This window comes from Nerophis ophidion, linkage group LG21 (assembly GCF_033978795.1).
Source record: "Nerophis ophidion isolate RoL-2023_Sa linkage group LG21, RoL_Noph_v1.0, whole genome shotgun sequence".
In the NCBI taxonomy this organism is placed as follows: Eukaryota; Metazoa; Chordata; class Actinopteri; order Syngnathiformes; family Syngnathidae; genus Nerophis; species Nerophis ophidion.
Window position 1 is genome coordinate 17,334,339 of NC_084631.1, and position 20,000 is coordinate 17,354,338.

At 40.5% G+C, this 20,000-nt stretch overlaps 1 protein-coding gene across 3 annotated transcripts in view; it reads left to right on the forward strand.

Moving 5' to 3' along the window:
* samd12 (sterile alpha motif domain containing 12) overlaps positions 1 to 20,000 on the forward strand; it is a 360,397-nt gene that overhangs the window by 224,584 nt on the left and 115,813 nt on the right. Inside the window, exon 5 of one of the 3 annotated variants that reach the window (XM_061882064.1) lies at positions 3,496 to 3,641. The exons of the other annotated variants lie outside the window; for them this stretch is intronic. Within the exon in view, the coding sequence (XP_061738048.1) occupies positions 3,496 to 3,626 (131 nt within the window). The 3' untranslated portion in view covers positions 3,627 to 3,641. Of the gene's footprint in view, positions 1 to 3,495; positions 3,642 to 20,000 lie in introns of those variants that run through there. 3 annotated transcript variants of the gene reach the window in all.

Below are 20,000 nucleotides of genomic sequence, written 5' to 3' on the forward strand. Positions count from 1 at the left end.
ACACGAGGTCGGGTGTCGCGGGGGCAGCAGCCTAAGCAGAGAACCCCAGACTTGCCTCTCCCCAGCCACTTCGTCCAGCTCCTCCTAGCGGAACCCGAAGCGTTCTTAGGCAGGCTGGGAGTCATAGGCATAGGGTTGTCCTGATACCAATATTGTGGTACCGGTACCAAAATGTATTTCGATCCATTTCCCAAAAAAGGGACCACAAAAAATTGCATAATTGGCTTTATATTAACAACAAATCTTACGGTACATTATATATATGTTTCTTATTGCAAATGTGTCCTTAAATTAAAACAGTGAACATACTAGATTAATTGGTAATTGGTAAAAAAACAAAGGCTCTTGATTTAGCTGCTGACATGTGCGTTAACATATTCTGTCATTTATCATTCAATTAAGGACAAGTGGTAAAAAATGAATTATTAATCTACTTGTTCATTTACTGTTAATATCTGCTGACTTTCGCTTGTAACATTTTCTATCTACACTTCTGTTAAAATGTAGTAATCACTTATGTTTGAATACGTTTTATTAGTTTTGGATGATACCAAAAATGTGGGTATCTATCCGATACTAAGAAGTTACAGAATCATACAGTGGTCATAATTTAAGTCCTTATGTGTCCAGGCACATACTTCTTGAGTTTATAAACATAATATAAAACAAAACAAAAAACGAATGGAGATTACGCGATGCTAAAAAAGTATTGATGCAATCATAGTAGTATCGACTAGATTCGCTCCTGCACTTGGTATCATTACAGTGGATGTCAGGTGTAGATCCACCAATGGCGTTTGTTTACATTGTGTTGCCGGTGAGCTACGGTGTGTAGTCAAGCATGTTTAGCTATTTCTTGTCCTGCAGGGACAATACTTATGTTGCTTACTTTATTTGTCGCCATGGAGGCGAGGATTAGTGATTTAGAAGTAGCTAAAACACTCCAGACTTCGGCTGGACATCAGCTACTAACTTCTTAGCCATGTCTTGAAGCACCTCTTCCTGAGGGCGTTTCAGTGTTATAATTTCACCTAATGTTGGTTTTTAAGCCAAAATGTGTCGGTTCTCCCTTTTCTTTCTACACACAGTGTCTGCTTATAAGTACTCTGTGATTGTGCGCTGCCGAACATGCTCTTCTGTTTGTAAACACCAGCGATGACACGGCGTGATGATGCTGTCCGTTAAAAACAAGGGGGGTGGAGGGGACCGGTACTTTTTAGAGGGGGTATAGTACGAAATATGATTCATTAGTATCGCGGTACTATACTAGTCGTGGTATACCGTACAACCCGACATAGGCCATGTCCACACAAACACGGAGTGTTTCAAAAATGCATATTTGGAGTTAAAACCATCTCCATCCACATAAGTGTAGTTTCAAAATTGTCTGTGTCGACACACAAACATACACCTGCTGTCATGCACATTTTGTCCAATCAGAAGCCTGAAAAAAATTGGTTGCATTACACCTTCTTTTTTGTTTATTTTGATATACTTTAGACCAGGGGTCCTCAAACTTCCCAAATTTGGGAATTCCCAAGTTAAAAAAAACAACTATCTATCCATCCATATATTTTCGACCGCTTATTCCTTACGGGGTCGTGGGTGCCTATCTCAGCTACAATCGGGCGGAAGGCGGCGTACGCCCTGGACAAGTCACTACCTCATCGCAGGGTCAACACAGATGCAAACTCCACACAGAAAGATCCCGAGCCCGGGATTGAACCCAGTACTACTCAGGACCTTTGTATTGTGAGGCAGACAGCACTAACCCCTCCCCCACCGTGCTGCCCCACAAAAGTTAGTTAATTTTTTATTTTTTTTAATCTGTCCTTTCTATTCATTTCCTACCACTTGTTACTCTCGGTGTCTCCTAGCCGCTCAGGCAAATCATATAGTCCAAAAAACACTGAAGGCATCAAAACTATGAATGAACACATGTGGAGTTATATAGTTAACAAAAAAAAAAGGTGCAATAACTGAACACATGTTTTGTTTTCTAGTTTCTTCAAAATAGCCACCCTTTGCTCTGATTACTGCTTTGCACATTCTTGGCAGTCAACTGAAAGGGTTTTCTCTTCACAGGTGTCATAGTTTTGATGCCTTCAGTGACAATCATGAAAATGAAGAAAACGCACTCAAATGAGAAGGTGTCCAAACTTTTGGCCTGTACTGTATAAATACTGTATACACAGCCCGGCCCCCGGCCAAATTGTTTTAACCCAATGGGGCCCCCGTGTCAAAACATTTGGAGACTCCTGCTTTAGACGTGGAATGACATGTACATTATCTTTAAAACCTGCCTGCACCTATACAGATATATATATTGTTTTAAGTGTTTAAAGCTCGGATGCACGACTGTGCTACTGAACCCCAAATTACATGTGGAATGAAGTGTACATTATTTCTAAAAAAAACAACACGCCATGGAAACCCTTTTACATGTTTAAGTGCCCAAAGTGCACGAACATGTGTGTGCCGCTGCAAAACTCTTGGACTCGTAACATATTAAAATATCGATATAAAGATACATGTGCAATGAAATGTACTGTCCTTTTTTTTTTAGTTGTTCGGGCGAAGCAAGACACGTAAGTTCACTTCATGACCTGTCGTTAAAAGAAGGCAGTGTTTTTCAACCACTGTGCCGCGGCACACTCGTGTACCGTGAGATATTGCCTGGTGTTGGGTTGAAAATATTTTTTGCAAACCAGTAATGATAATCCGCAAATGTGCCGTTGAGTGCCGGTGCTGTCTAGAGATCGGTAGAGTAACCATGTAATATTCTTCCATATCAGTAGGTGGCAGCAGGTAGCTAATTGCTTTGTTGATGTCGGGAAGTGAAGTGAAGTGAATTATATTTAAATAGCGCTTTTCTCTAGTGACTCAAAGCGCTTTACATAGTGAAACCCAATATCTAAGTTACATTTTAAACCAGTGTGGGTGGCATTGGGAGCAGGTGGGTAAAGTGTCTTGCCCAAGGACACAACGGCAGTGACCGGGTTGGCAGAAACGGGAAAGATGGTTTGTTGTTGCGATCACAATATGCAGACGACAGCGGGAGACAGGGTGCAGGTAAAAAGGTGTCTAATGCTTAAACCACAAATAAAGAGCAAGTGCTGCTTAGAAAAGGCATTGAAGTGAAGTGAATTATATTTATATAGCGCTTTTTCTCTACTGACTCAAACCGCTTTGTGACAAGTCTCCAGCCTTCATCGTGTGGGTTGCAAGGACCATCTATACAGGGCGCAATGTAGCAGGTTTGACACTTGTTTGTTCTTTCAACAAACTGTTGAATCCCAATCGGTCGCGCCACTTTCTAGCACGACCTCTTTTCCTGCTCGTCTCGACGCGCCTTTCGGTGGCCGGTGGTTGCGTCTTCCGCGGGGGCTCATCTCTCCTCTGGTCGCTCTCGTCGTCTTTGTCGTCGTCGTCTGTTGCCGTTTCTCCTCTGTCTTCTGCCACAATTGCTCCTCCTTCTCCCCTTCTAAACTGCAGGAGCAGATGCAGGGATTGAGAGCAGGTGTGTGGTTTACGCACCTGACTCTGATGGCTGCAGCGTCGCTCCAAGCGTTACCCGCCTCTTCGCTCCGCTGCATTCTCCACTTCCTGGCCACCATCTTGGGTAGGACCACAGGTTTGTCCTACCCTGCTGTCGGCTTCGTCTCTCCACACGCTTTACATAGTGAAGCCCAATATCTAATTTACATTTAAACCAGTGTGGGTGGCACTGGGAGCAGCTGGGTAAGGTGTCTTGCCCACGGACACAATGGCAGAGACTAGGATGGCAGAAGTGGGAATCGAACCTGGAACCCTCAAGTTGCTGGCACGGCCGCTCTACCAACCAAGCTATGCCGCCCCAAGCATTGAAGCTTAGGGAAGGCTATGCAGAACGAAGCTAAAACTGAACTGGCTGCAAAGTCAACAAAAAACAGAATGCTAGACGACAGCAAAGACTTCCAGAGTGTGGAGCAGCAGACGGCGTCCACAAAGTACATCCGTACATGACATGACAATCAACAACAAAATAGGAGTGCAAGACAAAGGACTAAAACACTACACAGGAAAAAAGCAAAAAAAACAAATAATTCAGGGAGGTGGTGACAGTACACCTACTTTGAGACAAGAGCTATATTGATGCATGCTTTGTTATGGTTTGAAATCATGTCCAACGATTGCGGGAAAGACTTTTTATTGTCTGTTTCATTGTTTTATTGTTTTCTGCAGGTGGTGTGCCTCCATTTTTTCAATGAAAAAAATATGCATTGGCTCAAAAGGTTGAAAAACTCTGAAATAAGGATTAAAAACATTAGATAATGTTGCATCTTTCTTTTGACTCGGAGCACAAAGTCTTGCTTATCAAAGTTGTGGAGGTTTGACAGCGACCGTATCCAAAACAACTGAGTGTCGCAAAGCCCATGTTATGTCTTTTCTATAAATGTTATGTGAAAATAGCTACACGTTTACGTTCAAATGTACAATAAGTCCTCTTATAGTGTGTTTAAAGGCAGTAAGGCAATGTTGTTGAGCTTTTGGAAACGACGGCGTACAACCGTGACATCATCGCAAGTCTCCGTTTGTGTCGTGCGGAGAGTTTTGGATCTCGAACACTTTGGCCATTGTTTGTACAAGTCTGCGTTTTTAAGGACAAAGGTATGCGTCTGGGTGTGGACAAGAGGCCTTAACACAGAGATAAGTATGTGTTTATTATGTATCAGTGTTCGTGTGGACATGGCCATAGTCTCCCCAACGTGTCTTGGGTCTTCGGGGAAGGCTTCCTGAACAGATGTCCGAACCACCTCATCCGGCTCCTCTCGATGTTGAGGAGCAGCGGCTTTACTTTGAGCTCACCTCAAATGACAAACCATCCATCCATCCATCCATCTTCTTCAGGTTATCCGAGGTTGGGTCGCGGGAGCAGCAGCCTAAGCAGGGAAGCCCAGACTTGCCTCTCCCCAGCCACTTTGTCCAGCTCTTTCCGGGGGTTCCCAAGGGGTTCCTAGGCCAGCCGGGAGACATAGTCTTCCCAACGTGTCCTTGGTCTTCCCCGTGGCTTCCTACCGGTTGGACGTTGAACGGTTGACCCTATCTCTAAAAGAGAGGGAAATTAATTTACCCCACCCATACTCGACGCCTCCAGCAATAAACAAGATGTTACTGTATTACTCTTGGCAAACACAGTAGCTATGGGTGCCTGAGTGGGTGCAAACAAGAAACACCCCACAAAAAAAAATCTAAGTCAAGTTTGTTTCCCATTAGATGTTAGGAAATGTACCGTATTTTTTTCGGACCGTAGCGTGGACCGTATTATAAAGCGATAAATGGTCTATTTTTGATATTTTTTCATATATTAGCTTGAGGAAAAGCTTGAGGCTCTTTCAAGCAAGCAGTCGGCACTGACCAACCGAGTGCAGGACATGGAGCAGCAAGGTTCTGAACATGAGCGCCGCATTGAAGCGCTCGAACAAAAATTGGCTCAAACGCAGAAGAGGAACGAACAATTGGTAGCTAAAACAGACGAATTGGAAGGGCGCTCAAGACGGAATAATATAAAAATAGTCGGGATACCAGAGCAAGAAGAAAAGGGAAGACTTACGGATTTCGTTGCGGACCTGATACCAAAGTTGTTTGGAGCGAGTAACTTCTCCAAGCCAGTGGTGGTGGACCGCGCGCACCGTGTCCCGCTCGCTCGCCATGGTAACGGCAAGGGACCCAGGAGCATCATCGCAAGAATACACTTCTACCAGGATAAGGAGCTACTTCTTCGACTGAGCCGCGGCCAGGAGCTGATCTACAATGGCCTGCGCGTGTTCCTGTTTCCAGACTACACTGCCGAAGTGACAGCGCAAAGACGGGCCTTTCGAGAGGCAATGAACATGCTGCGGGAGAAGGAAATCAAGTTTATGCTGCGTTTTCCAGCTCGCCTGCATGTAGAGTACAACGACCAGGTAAAGGTGTTTACCTCTCCTGCAGACACTAAGACCTTTATTATAAAACATTGTAGTGACTAATTATCAATAATGGCTCTACCACACAAGGCTTATGATAAGTATAAAAGCAGAAATACACTTTTTCACTGAGGTTTATTTCACCGGAGGTCGCAGGAAAAAAAAAAAAAACACTTCACTGCCGAGCTACTAATTGCTTGGGGCAATGAACGCAGCTACGAGCATGTGCCCTGCGCCTGAAGATGGGGGTGGGGGACTCATGGACTGGGGAATCGTCCAAAACGACATCTTATGGACATCACCACAATGGAGATTTCACTCCAAAACATTGAACTACACACGATGGGAACCGAGGGAGGGGGGAACAATGGGGTGTGAGTGTTGTGTATGTGTGAATCTGAGCATGAATGCGGAGGAAAGAGATGTACAATCATATTTCAACTTACTAATTACTAAGGTTTTTTTTTCATGTAAGGACAAAAAAAAAAAAAAAAAAAAAAACCTAAAACACCATAATGTCAACTTGTAAGAAAAAAATCACGCTAGTTTCATGGAATGTTAGGGGCTTAGCCAAAATATTAAAGCAGGGAAGGTTTTTTCACATTTAAATTCATTAAAAGCAGATGTTGTATTCTTACAAGAAACACATCTCTGTAAAGACAACCAACACAAACTTAAAACAAGCTGGATATCTCAGGTTTATCACGCACCCTTTACTTCACAAGCTAGAGGTGTAGCTATTTTATTTCATAAAAATGTGCCTTTCATACTTACATCAAAATAAATTGACCCTAATGGGAGATTTATTTTATTGAATGGTCATATTACATCCTATCCAGTAACTTTTTTGAATATCTATGGACCAAACACTGATGACTCAAACTTTTATCATCGAGTCTTTGGTCTACTTCCTGATGATAGCTCCTCTCATATCTACATTGGTGGTGATTTTAACTGCCTTTTGGACCCCACTTTAGATAGATTGTCAACTAAATCTCATGTAATTGCTAACTCAACTAAAACTATTAATAATCTTATGAGATCAAGAAATATCATAGACATATGGAGAGTAAAACACCCTAAGAAAAGGGAGTATTCATTTTACTCTACTGTACACAATTCCTACACGAGAATTGATTACTTTTTAGTGGAAGGCTCTTCCCTCTCCAATGTCAGTAATCCTGAGTACCATAGTAGAATAATCTCAGATCACAGTCCTGTGAGTTTGCAGATTCAAATTGATCTCCTTAAAATCAAACAAAAATGGAGATTTAATCCACAACTATTATTATATGAAGATTTTAAAGAGTATATAAACAAGATTATCCAAGATTTTATTGAGGTGAATGATAACGGAGAGGTCTCACACTCCACACTGTGGGAAGCTCTTAAAGCTACTGTGAGAGGATATATCATTTCATTTGAAATCTCAAAACAAAGAGAAACAAGAAAAAGGCAGAGAGAATTAGAAAAAGAAATTAAAGAAATGGAAAAAATTCATATAAATTCTCTTTTGCAGTCTGATTACAATAAGATGCTGAAACTGAAAAATGAATACAACTCTCTTCTTCATGGGGAAGTATCTAAACTCCTGCTGAAAAATAAACAAAAACATTTTGAAATATCCGATAAACCACAAAAACTTCTATCTAGACAGCTCAAAGGAGATCAAGCCAAAGCTGCTATTCACAAAATATGATCAAAAACAGGTGAAACATGTACAGATTTAAAGGATATCAATAATGTCTTCAAAGACTTTTATTCAGAATTATATAAATCTAATTCAGCTATATCGGTTAATGATTTAAATGATTTTTTTACCTCATTAAACTTACCTCAACTGAGTCCAAATAATCAGAATTCTTTAGACAACACTATTTCAACTGAAGAACTGCAAAAAGCACTGAAATCTTTCTCCTTGAATAAAAGTCCTGGTCCAGATGGATTTGGTGCGGAGTTTTATCAAGCTTTCAGTGAAATACTATCCCCTATAATACTTAGAATGTTAAATGATTCTTTTGTGAACAACAAACTTCCAAGTTCTTTGTATGAAGCCCATATATGTATAATACCAAAAAAGGGAAAAAATCCACTTGATCCAGCCAATTATAGACCTATCTCCCTGCTCAATTTAGACCATAAGATTCTAACTAAGGTACTCGCAACAAGGTTAAGCAACCACATAACAGAAATTATTCATCCAGATCAGGTCGGTTTCATCCCGGACAGACCTTCTTTTGGCAATGTACGGAGATTACTGAACGTATTGTACTCAGACTGCACAGGAAACAAAAAGGCTGCCGTCCTGACTCTGGATGCTCATAAAGCTTTTGATTCAATTGAGTGGGCTTATCTTTTTCATGTTCTCAAATTATTTGGATTGGGAGAAAATTTTATAAAATGGGTTAAAATAATTTATTCTGCACCAAAATCATATGTCATAACTAATAATGTAATATCGGATAGTTTTGAACTACATCGCGGTGTGAGACAGGGTGACTGCCTTTCGCCCTTACTCTTCAATTTGGCCCTCGAACCACTGGCTATTGGTTTAAGAATGAACTCTAATATTAAAGGATTTTCAGTGGGCTCATCAGAGAGTCTCATCTCCCTTTATGCAGATGATGTACTTGTTACACTCACTGAGCCAGAAGTTGCACTACCACTTCTTTTAGAATATGTAGACTCTTTTGGTAGAATATCTGGTTATAAAATAAACTGGTCCAAAAGTGAGCTTATGTTCCTAGGAGATAACGTTGACATCAGTCAAAATCCAGTTAAAGTCGCAGAAAATTACATATCCTATCTTGGCTTAAAAATATCTAAAAATTATGAATCATTACTAAAGTTGAACTTTATTGAAGCCTTTGAGAAACTGAAAGTGTGTATTGAGTATTGGAAGACCCTACCTCTCTCTATGTTAGGCAAGGTGAATGCTATTAAAATGATCACTCTGCCCAAATTTATTTATCTTTTTCAAAATTTACCAATTGTAATTCCTGTAGATTTTTTCAAAAAACTTGAATCTTTAGTTCTAGATTTTGTGTGGGGATGTAAAAAACGCAGAATATCCAAAAAGCACTTATTTAGATCTACAGAGGAAGGGGGACTGGATCTTCCAATGTTCAAAAATTATTATTGGGCATCAAATCTGAACGCATTGACCTATTGGAAGATGGAGTCCCCAAATAATGAATCTCTTAATTCTGCTCCCTTATGGCTGAAATTGGAACTGCAGTCATTAGTGAAACCTTATACATCATTGCTATCGTTACTTTTTACTAAACCAGTCTCTTCAATTAAATCAATAAGTCATAGTGTTGTAGTACGAAATTCTATCAAAATTATTTCTCAAATTAAAAAACAATTGAATATTTCCAATGTAACTATGTATTCACCAATATATCACAATCATGCATTTATTCCATCGATAACAGATAAAACATTTTTTGACTGGTACTCAAATGGAATTAAATGCATAAAAGACATTTATGTCGAGGCGAGTATTGTGTCATTTGAGCAATTGCGAATCAAATTAAATTTGTCCCAATTCAGTTGGTTTTGCTATTTGCAGGTAAAAACATTTATTAAAGAAAACATTTCAAAGTCTCAGTTGGTAAATGAAAAACATCCTCTTTTAGAACTATTAAATTTACCACCCACAAGTAAAAAGTCTATCGCTAAATTTGTCAGCTGCTTCATTATGTCTATGACATCAGCAGACAGTGTTAAAAGAGCATGGGAACAGGAACTAAGAACAACAATACCCAATCAGCAATGGGAACAGACACTCTCTCAAATTCACAAGTGCTCAATTAACAGCAGACATAGGCTCATACAGTTTAAAGTGATTCATCGTTTTTACTATTCTAAAGTTTTATTACACAAATTTTATCCGGATACATCTCCACTTTGTGATAAATGGTCTGCTGAAGGATCATTGTCTCACTCGTTTTGGGGATGTCCAATTATTCAATCATTTTGGTCCAGCATTTTCTTTTTTTACTCGGGGGTATATCAGAGAAAAATTGTCCCTGATAGGGATATGATCTTATTTGGGTGGTCTTCAGAAACACAAAAGCTTCCAAAACATATTAGAACTGTGTTGCTGCTTGGGACGGTTTTGGCCAAAAGACTCATTCTCAGAGACTGGAATACTCTATCTGCACCCAACTTCAGGAACTGGTTAAATGAACTTGTGAATGTAATGACTCTTGAAAAAATAAGATTTATAAACTCTACAAATATGAATAAATGGGAATTAACCTGGAAACCTTTACTGACATATATTGAAGCATAACTTATAGACATTTAAAGGAAAACTAAACTGCCATTTTTTTGTAGTTGTATTCCTTTTTTATTTTTATTTTTTATTGTTATTATCTTTTGTACTGATTCAACACTACATTTGTTTTTCTTGTGTCTCTTCTGATATGGTTTTGTCATGGTTTACTTGCTTTTTTGTTGTTTTTTTTTTTGTGATTATTGTTTTGTATTGATCAAGCCCTGTAACTTTTCCTTTTTTTCCCCTCTAAGTGTGTACGGTGGACAGGCCCTCGGGAGGTGATCTTGTGAACACTTCCTGAGGATCCTTGATGCCGAGGTATGTTCACCTATTTTGCTGTGATCTCGATAGCCTGCTGATCGTGAGCCGCAGCGGGATGGATGGATATATATGTATATATATATATGTATGGATATATATATGTGTGTGTGTATGTATATATATATACAATATATGGGTATATTTTCTAATAATGTCTGTACTGTAAACCTTGAGTTGTTAAAGTTCATGTGCACCTCTCTCCTCAAGTGTGTATGTGTGTGTGTATGAGTGGATGTGACTCTTTGTCATTTTAACTGTAAAATCTAATAAAATATATTTGCACAAAGAAATGTACCGTATTTTTTTCGGACCGTAGCGTGGACCGTATTATAAAGCGATAAATGGTCTATTTTTGATATTTTTTCATATATTAGGCGCACTAAAAGAGTCATTTTATTGATTTTTTTTTCTAAATGTAAAACACTTCCTTGTGGTCTACATAACGTGTAATGGTAGTTCTTTGGTCAAAATGTTGCATAGATTATGTTTACAGACCATCTTCAAGTCACTTTCTGACAGTCGCTTCAGGATGCGCCGATTTTTGGGCGGTCTTATTTACGTGGCTCACCTTTGACAACGTCTTCTCCCCGTCATCTGTGTTGTAGCGGTGTAGCGTGCAAGGACGGTAGGAGAAGAAGTTTCAAAAGATGGAGCTAACTGTTTTGATGATATTCAAACTTTACTTAAATTGATAACGGAGCAGCATCTCCTCATCTGTGGCTCACTTTTGCAACAACAACACGGGAAGTGTGTCCCATGAAAAAACGTCCGACTGGAACTCTCTAATTACTAAAGTTCCTTGGGTGAATAATGTCAACTCACTACACCGGTATGTTTTAGCACTTTTGTGGGCAGAAATAAGCAAGAAATGTACACTACTTTATATTAGAAATGGCCACAGCGGAGGATGAATGTCCCATAACAAGAAGAAGCGTGTCGACTATGGCGTAGGACGCGCACAAATTTTCAGGACTTGTGCAGATCTCAAATACAGATCAGCAGGTCCCACGAGGTAAGAAAAGCCGCTATTGCATAATATTGCGAAACAAAACACCAGATAATGTCTGACCTTATACACCCAACATAATAATACTCGTATGTTGAAGCACAGTACAATTCATCAAGCGGTGCGGCTTCATAGCTTACCAGAGTCGTACTAAAATATTTGGAAAGATTTTTGAGTGCCGTGTGTAATGTTCTATATTTTCAATGGAACGTATGAAATCTTGGTGTTGTTTACTTGAATCATATTACCATCTACATGTATCTCTTATGTTTGACTGCAATCTACTGGTCACACTTATCATTTCACCATTACCCAAATAAAATAGTTTCGAGTTCGGTAAGAAAAAACAGAATTATTCGGTACATAAGGCGCATTGTCGGGTTTTGAGAAAAAAAAAAGATTTTAAGTGCGCCTTATAATAAAAAAAAATACTGTAATAGCCTGTATTTCTTATAATTAGTGACATTTGAACAATAAACGGAGAAACTACATTAACATCTCCGTTTGTGTCAAGTTTGTATGAAAAGGTAAAATAAATATGTTCATAAGTCCAAGAGGAAAATAAAAGACTCAGATATCTCCTACCGCAGTCTAGCCAATTCAATTCTGCTCTGCCGATTTGGTATTAATTGGAAAAGTAAACAAAACCCAATAAAAGGGCAACAACTATGAAAAAACAAATGTATTTTCGACATTGTATCTTTAGGGAAAAGATTCAGCTACCATATAAACTGGAATAAAGCGGTCGTGTTAGAAGTACGTTCGTTTATATGTTGATGGTGTTCGGAGCGATGCTAAATTAGCAATTATCTCTATGGGCTTTTGAATGGACGTAGCCGTGATGCTGCTAAACTGAACTAAAACTATTAAAAAAGACATGTTGGATCATCTGCCTAGTTTGGCAGGGACAAAAGTATAATTGTATCCATGAGGCAATTCAGTCCAACAAAGTAGAAATGAGCAATTTGCAGAGCACGACGACCACGTTGATGATGTCTGCAACATGTTTAAAAAAAGCTGGCACAAGTGGCAAAAAGACTGAGAAAGTTGAACGCTCATCAAACTCTTATTTGGAAAATCCCATAGGTGAACAGGCTAATTGGGAACAGATGGGTGCCATGGGTATAAAAGCCACTTCCATGAAATGATTAGTCATTCACGAACAAGGATTGGGCGAGGGTCACCACTTTTGCGAACAATCGCATGAGCAAATTGTCCAACAGTTTAGGAGCAACATTTCTCAACGCGTTATTGCTATCTACGGTCCGTTATATCATTAAAAGGTTCTGAGAAATCTGGAGAAATCACTGCAGAGCTGAAAACCAAGATTGAATGCCCATGACCTTCGATCCCTAAGGTGGTACTGCATCAAAAAGCGACATCAGTACGTACAGAATATCACCACATGGGATCAGGAACACTTCAGAAAACCATTGTCAGTGACTACAGTTGGTCGCTACATCTGCAAGTGCAAGTTAGAACTTTACGATGGAAAGCGAATGCCATTTATCAACAACACCCAGAAACGCCCCCGGCTTTGCTGGGCCCGAGCTCATCTAAAATGGACTGATGCAAAGTAGAGAAGTGTTCTGAGTCCACATTTCAAATCGTTTTTGGAAACTAAACGTTAAAAGAGGCTGCTAGACTTTTGACAAGAACAAGAAAGTTTCATCATATTACGCCTATACTGGCTCACCTGCACTGGCTTCCTGTGCACTTAAGATGTGACTTCAAGGTTTTACTACTTACGTATAAAATACTACACGGTCTAGCTCCATCCTATCTTCCAGATTGTATTATACCATACGTTCCGGCAAGAAATCTGCGTTCAAAGGACTCCGGCTTATTAGTGATTCCTAAAGCCCACAAAAAGTCTGCGGGCTATAGAGCGTTTTCTGTTCGGGCTGACTTAAATGCTTCTCAGTAGAAGCATTTAAGTCTCACCTTAAAACTCATTTGTATACTCTAGCCTTTAAATAGACCTCCTTTTTAGACCAGTTGATCTGCCGCTTCTTTTTCTTTTTCTCCTCTGTCCCCCTCCCCTCCCTTGTGGAGGGGGTCCTGTCCAATGGCCATGGATGAAGTACTGGCTGTCCAGAGTCGGGACCCAGGATGGACCGCTCGCCTGTGTATCAGTTGGGGACATCTCTACGCTGCTGATCCGACTCCGCTTGGGATGGTTTCTTGTGGACGGGACTCTCGCTGCTGTCTTGGATCCGCTTTAAACTGAACTCTGGCGGCTGTGTTGGATCCTCTATGGATTGAACTTTCACTGTATCATGTTGGACCCGCTCGACATCCATTGCTTTCGGTCCCCTAGGGATGGGGGGTTGCCCACATTTGTGGTCCTCTCCAAGGTTCTCATAGTCATCATTGTCACCGACGTCCCACTGGGTGTGAGTTTTCTTTGCCCTTATGTGGATTCTTCCGAGGATGTTGTAGCCGTAGTGGTTTGTGCAGTCCTTTTGAGACATTTGTGATTTAGGGCTATATAAATTAACATTGATTGACATTGATGGATTGAAAAGAGGAAAAAAGCAGAAGTTTAATTGTATCCCTGAGGAAATTAAGTCCATCAAAGGAGAAACAAGAAAACTGCAGAGCACGACGGCCATGTTGATGATCAGGTCCTGAAAAGACCGGTCGCCATAATCCTGTGGTCCAATCCCCCAAATCAACAGCGTATACTCCTCCTGCTCAATTTTACCACCTACCCAAACATCACTGTGTTAGTTCCAGATTCAGGCTACATAATGTTGAATTATGGCACGTCTGTGCTTTTAAGTGCTGTCAGTAAAAAGAAACTGGCTATGGAATTTCCTATTAAATGACGCAAGCAGGCCACGCTTTTCTATGCCAGGCGTCGACTACCCTTGCACGTTAACATCACGGTACACTGCGCACTCCGGGTATATCACACCGAATCCATCAACCGACTCTTTATGAGCGATATATTAGTCTTCATTACGGACTCATCATATCGTCGGTTAGATAAGATTGGCACTCGCTCTTTTTTCATTTGTGTAATTGCCCCCCGGGGCCAGAAAACATTTGCAAGGGCTCATGGTTTTGTTTTATTGGCCAATTACCACGCAGAGTTGGACGGAGTTCACCTTTTTGAGTTCCTTTGACTTTGACAAGCATGATGTAGGCCGCTGTTGATCCTGTTCCCGCTCTTATGATGTGATGCTTCCATATGGGGTGTTTTTTTTTTTTTGGAAGAGGAACAAACGTCAACATTATCAAAGTCTTTACATACACCATTGTTTTTATCCCCACACTTGCATAAGTACAAGCAGGTTTATTCTGGTATGTGTTTGGGCTGAGCGATATATCGATATACTTGATATATCGCGGGTTTGTCTCTGCGATATACAAACCCTTTTTCCATATGAGTTGGGAAATTGTGTTAGATGTAAATATAAACGGAATACAATGATTTGCAAATCCTTTTCAACCCATATTCAGTAGAATGCACTACAAAGACAAGATATTTGATGTTCAAACTCATAAACTTTTTTTTTTTGCAAATAATAATTAACTTTGAATTTCATGGCTGCAACACATACCAAAGTAGTTGGGAAAGGGCATGTTCACCACTGTGTTACATCACCTTTTCTTTTAACAACACTCAATAAACGTTTGGGAACTGAGGAAACTAATTGTTGAAGCTTTGAAAGTGGAATTCTTTACCATTATTGGTTGATGTACAGCTTAAGTTGTTCAACAGCACGGGGTCTTGTTGTCGTATTTTACGCTTCATAATGCGCCTCACATTTTTGATGGGAGACATGTCTGGACTGCAGGCGGGCCAGGAAAGTACCCGCACTTTTTTACTATGAAGCCACGTTGTTGTAACACGTGGCTTGGCATTTTTTTTCTGAAATAAACAGGGGCTTCCATGATAATGTTGCTTGGATGACAACATATGTTGCTCCAAAACCTGTATGGAGCATTCAGCATTAATGGTGCCTTCGCAGATGTGTAAGTTACCCATGCCTTGGGCACTAATACACCCCCATACCATCACAGATGCTGGTTTTTGAACTTTGCACCTATAACAATCCGAGTGGTTATTTTCCTCTTTGTTATGGACGACACCACGTCCACAGTTTCCCAATATAATTTTAAATGTGGACTCGTCAGACCACAGAACACTTTCCACTTTGCATCAGATGAGCTCGGGCCCAGCCAAGCCGGCGGCGTTCCTGGGTGTGGATGATAAATGGGTTTCGCTTTGCATAGTAGAATTTTAACTTGCACTTACAGATGTAGCGACCAACTTTATTCAGTGACAGTGGTTTTTTGAAGTGTTCCTGAGCCCATGTGATATCCTTTACACACTGTCGGATTTTGATGCAGTACCGCCTGAGGGATCAAAAGTCCGTAATATCATCGCTTACGTGCAGTGATTTCTCCAGATTCTCTGAACCTTTTGATGATTTTACGGACCGTTGATGGTAAAATTCCTAAATTCCTTGCAGTAGTTCGTTGAGAAATGTTGTTCCAAAACTGTTCGACAATTTGCTTACAAAGTGGTGACCCTCGCCCCATCCTTGTTTGTGAATTACTTAGCATTTCATGGAAGCTGCTTTTGTACCCAATCATGGCACCCACCTGTTCCCAATTAGCCTGCACACCTGTGGGATGTTCCAAATAGGTGTTTGATGAGCATTCCTCAACTTTATCAGTATTTATTGCCACCTTTCCCAACTTCTTCGTCACGTGTTGCTGGCATCAAATTCTAAAATTAATGATTATTTGCAAAAAAAAAAAATGTTTATCAGTTTTAACTTCAAATATGTTGTCTTTGTAGCATATTCAACTGAATATGGGGTCGAAAATGATTTGTAAATCATTGTATTCCGTTTATATTTACATCTAACACAATTTCCCAACTCATATGGAAACAGGATTTATAGAAAATGATTAAATTGTGATATTCAAGTATAGTTTCTCACGCAGTTGCTTTTAGCTGCGGGCATTACACTGCATGCTTTTCTCCCTCTTTCCTGTCTCTCCTTCTCACAGACAGCAAGGGCACCTTCTTACACACGTCACATACTGTCACGCCACACGTCACATACGTGTACGCCCTCGCGGAGCAGAGAGGTAGCAGCATGGGTAACATTAGCTGTGATGCTAGCAGAGCCGTGCGAGTGGTAATACGAGAGAAAGAAGGTGCGAAAGAAGGAATAATTTAATTCCCAAGAAAAACAGCAGGGGGTCTATCGGCTGGCGGTGGTTTGGCTTCCAAGCGGGAATGTGTAGAAAAGACAACCCTAATTTGTCAAGCGTGCGGCAAAAGCGTTGCTATAAAAAGTAGCATTACTGCTAATATGTAGCATCATTTGAAAAGTCACCCGCTAGAGAATGAAGAGTGCTTACTCCGCATTTCAACATCTCCATTCGGTGCCACACGCCCAAACCATCAAAAATGCAGAAGCAAACATTTCCACAACACCGTATTAAAAAAATAGTCAACAACAGAATTTAATAATGTTTGTAGTAACTTACCACATAGCGAAGGACAAACACTATTTGATTTCCTATTATAAAGCTCATTTTCATTTGACGCTTAAAATGTCTCTGACAATCTTTCACTTTATGTTTTGAAATGACATGAATGTTTGTGCCATTGCTTAATAATTGTTTAATAAATACAGTTTTGGTCAATTGACTTAGTTGCGATTTCCCTCTCTGCATGAAAGTTTCAAATGAGCATATATTAATGCAGTATAAACAAGAATGTTTTAATGTAGACACATAGAATCATCATACTGTTGTGATTATATGCCATAATTGCCAACCCTCCCGGTTTTTCCGGGAGACTACTGAAATTCAGTGCCTCTCCCGAAAACCTAGCGGGACAAATTTTCTCCCGAAAATCTCCTGAAATTCAGGCGGAGCTGGAGGTCACGCCCCCTCCAACTCCATGCGGACCCGAGTGACGTGTTGACAGCCTGTTTTCACGTCCGCTTTCCCACAATATAAACAGAGTGCCTCCCTAATAACGTTATAACTGTAGAATAATTGAGGGCGAGTTCTTGGTTTCTTATGTGGATTTATTGTTAGGCAGTCTCATTAACGTCCTCCCAGCGCGGCAACAACACACAACAACAGCAGTCACGTTTTCGTCTATCGTAAAGCAGTTCGTCTGCCGTAAACAGCAATGTTGTGACACTCTTAAACAGGACAATACTGCCATCTACTGTACATTCATATGTGACAATAACATCTACGGCTTTTAGAGCAGTGGTTCTCTACCTTTTTTCCGAGATGTACCCCCTGTGAACATTTTTTTTATTCAAGTACCCCCTAATCAGAGCAAAGCATTTTTGGTTGAAAAAAAAAAAGATTCATCCATCCATCCATTCATTTTCTACCGCTTATTCCCTTTTTGGATCGCGGGGGGCGCTGGCGCCTATCTCAGCTACAATCGGGCGGAAAGGCGGGGCACACCCTGGACAAGTCGCCACCTCATCGCACGGCCAACACATAGACAGACAACATTCACACTCACATTCACACACTAGGGCCAATTTAGTGTTGCCAATCAACATATCCCCAGGTGCATGTATTTGGAAGTGGGAGAAACCCGGAGTACCCGGAGGGAACCCACGCATTCACGGGGAGAACATGCAAACTCCACACACAAAGATCCCGAGCCTGGGATTGAACCCCAGACTGCAGAAGTAAAATACAGCATCAGTTTCTGATTTATTAAATTGTATAACAGTGCAAAATATTGCTCATTTGTAGTGGTCTTTCTTGATTTATTTTGAAAAAAAGATATAAAAATAACTAAAAACTTATTGAAAAATAATCAAGTGATTCAATGATAAATAAAGATTTCTACACATACTGCGATGAGGTGGCGACTTGTCCAGGGTGTACCCTGCCTTCCGCCCGATTGTAGCTTATATAGGCACTAGCGTCCCCCGTGATAAATGGATAGCTGTAAATATACTCCTCCCCTTTTAACCATGCCCCCAACAACGCCCCGCCCACAACCAAGAATAAAAATTGAATGCCTCTTTTCGGCGGTAGGGTTGAGGTGGACGGGGTTTGGTGATAGCGGGGGGTGTATATTGTAGCGTCCCGGAAGAGTTAGTGCTGCAAGGCGTTCTGGAAATTTGTTCTGTTGTGTCATTCTTGTTTGGTGTGGGTTCACAGTGTGGCGCATATTTGTAGCATTGTTAAAGTTATTTATACAGCCACCCTCAGTGTGACCTGTATGGCTGTTGACCAAGTATGCATGCATTCACTTGTGTGTGTGTGTATAAGCCGGCATGTATTAGGTGACTGGGCTGTTTGTATAGAGCAGGGGTCGGCAACCCAAAATGTTGAAAGAGCCATATTGGACAAAAAATACAAAAACAAATCTGTGTGGAGCCACAAAAAATTAAAAGCCATATTACATAGAGCTAGTGTGTCATGAGATATACATTGAATTAAGAGGACTTAAAGGAAACAAAATGAGCTCAAATATAGCTATAAGTGAGGCATAATGATGCAATATGTACATACAGCTAGCCTAAATAGCATTTTAGCATCGATTTGTGACCAAATATGTCTGATTAGCACACTCCACATAAGTCAATAACATCAACAAAACTTACCTTTTAAGTTTATAAGTTTAGTGGACAAAATGAGACGGAAAAAGAAGTGGCATAAATCACATTTTAGAAAGTCGGAGAAAGTTATACAAGTAAACAAACTATGGTGAGTTCAAGGACCGCCAAAATTAGTAGGACAAAACGGCGCTCGCCAAATACTTGAATCAGTGAAGCATATAAACTGTGTGCTTTATAGCAATTAGGGAGGTTTGTGTCTTGTTTGTCCTGCTTACAGAAACCAAATTAAAAAAAATATATATGTTTTTTCCCCTCATCATTTCCATTTTTCATGTATTTTTAAAAAAGCTCCAGAGAGCGACTTGGGCGGCGCTAAAGAGCTGCATGCTTCTCCAGAGCAGCGGGTTGCCGACCCCTGGTATAGAGGAAAAGCGGACGTGGAGACAGGTTGTAGAGAACGCCAAAGGCAGTGCCTTTAAAGCCCACTCCAAATATTGTTGTCCGGGATGAAATTCGGGAGGGGCACTGAACTTCGGGAGTCTCCCGGGAAAATCGATAGGGTTGGCAAGTGAGATTGTTAGCGGTGAATGCATTGTTACAACGGCGGGCCAGCTCTAATGTTAATTTGATATTGCCTCAAGGGCCAAGTGAAATTACGTAGCGGGCCAAATTTGGCCCGCGGGCCAGAGTTTGACACCCATGATCAACATCAACTGTAATGTTTCAACACAATATTAGAAATGGAAGTAATGGTTAGAGCAGGGGTGTCCTAACTTTTTGATTTTGGGGCCGCATTGGGCTAAAAAAATGTAGTCACGGTCAGAAAGCTGACGGCATGTAGAGTAACTATATACACTATATTGCCA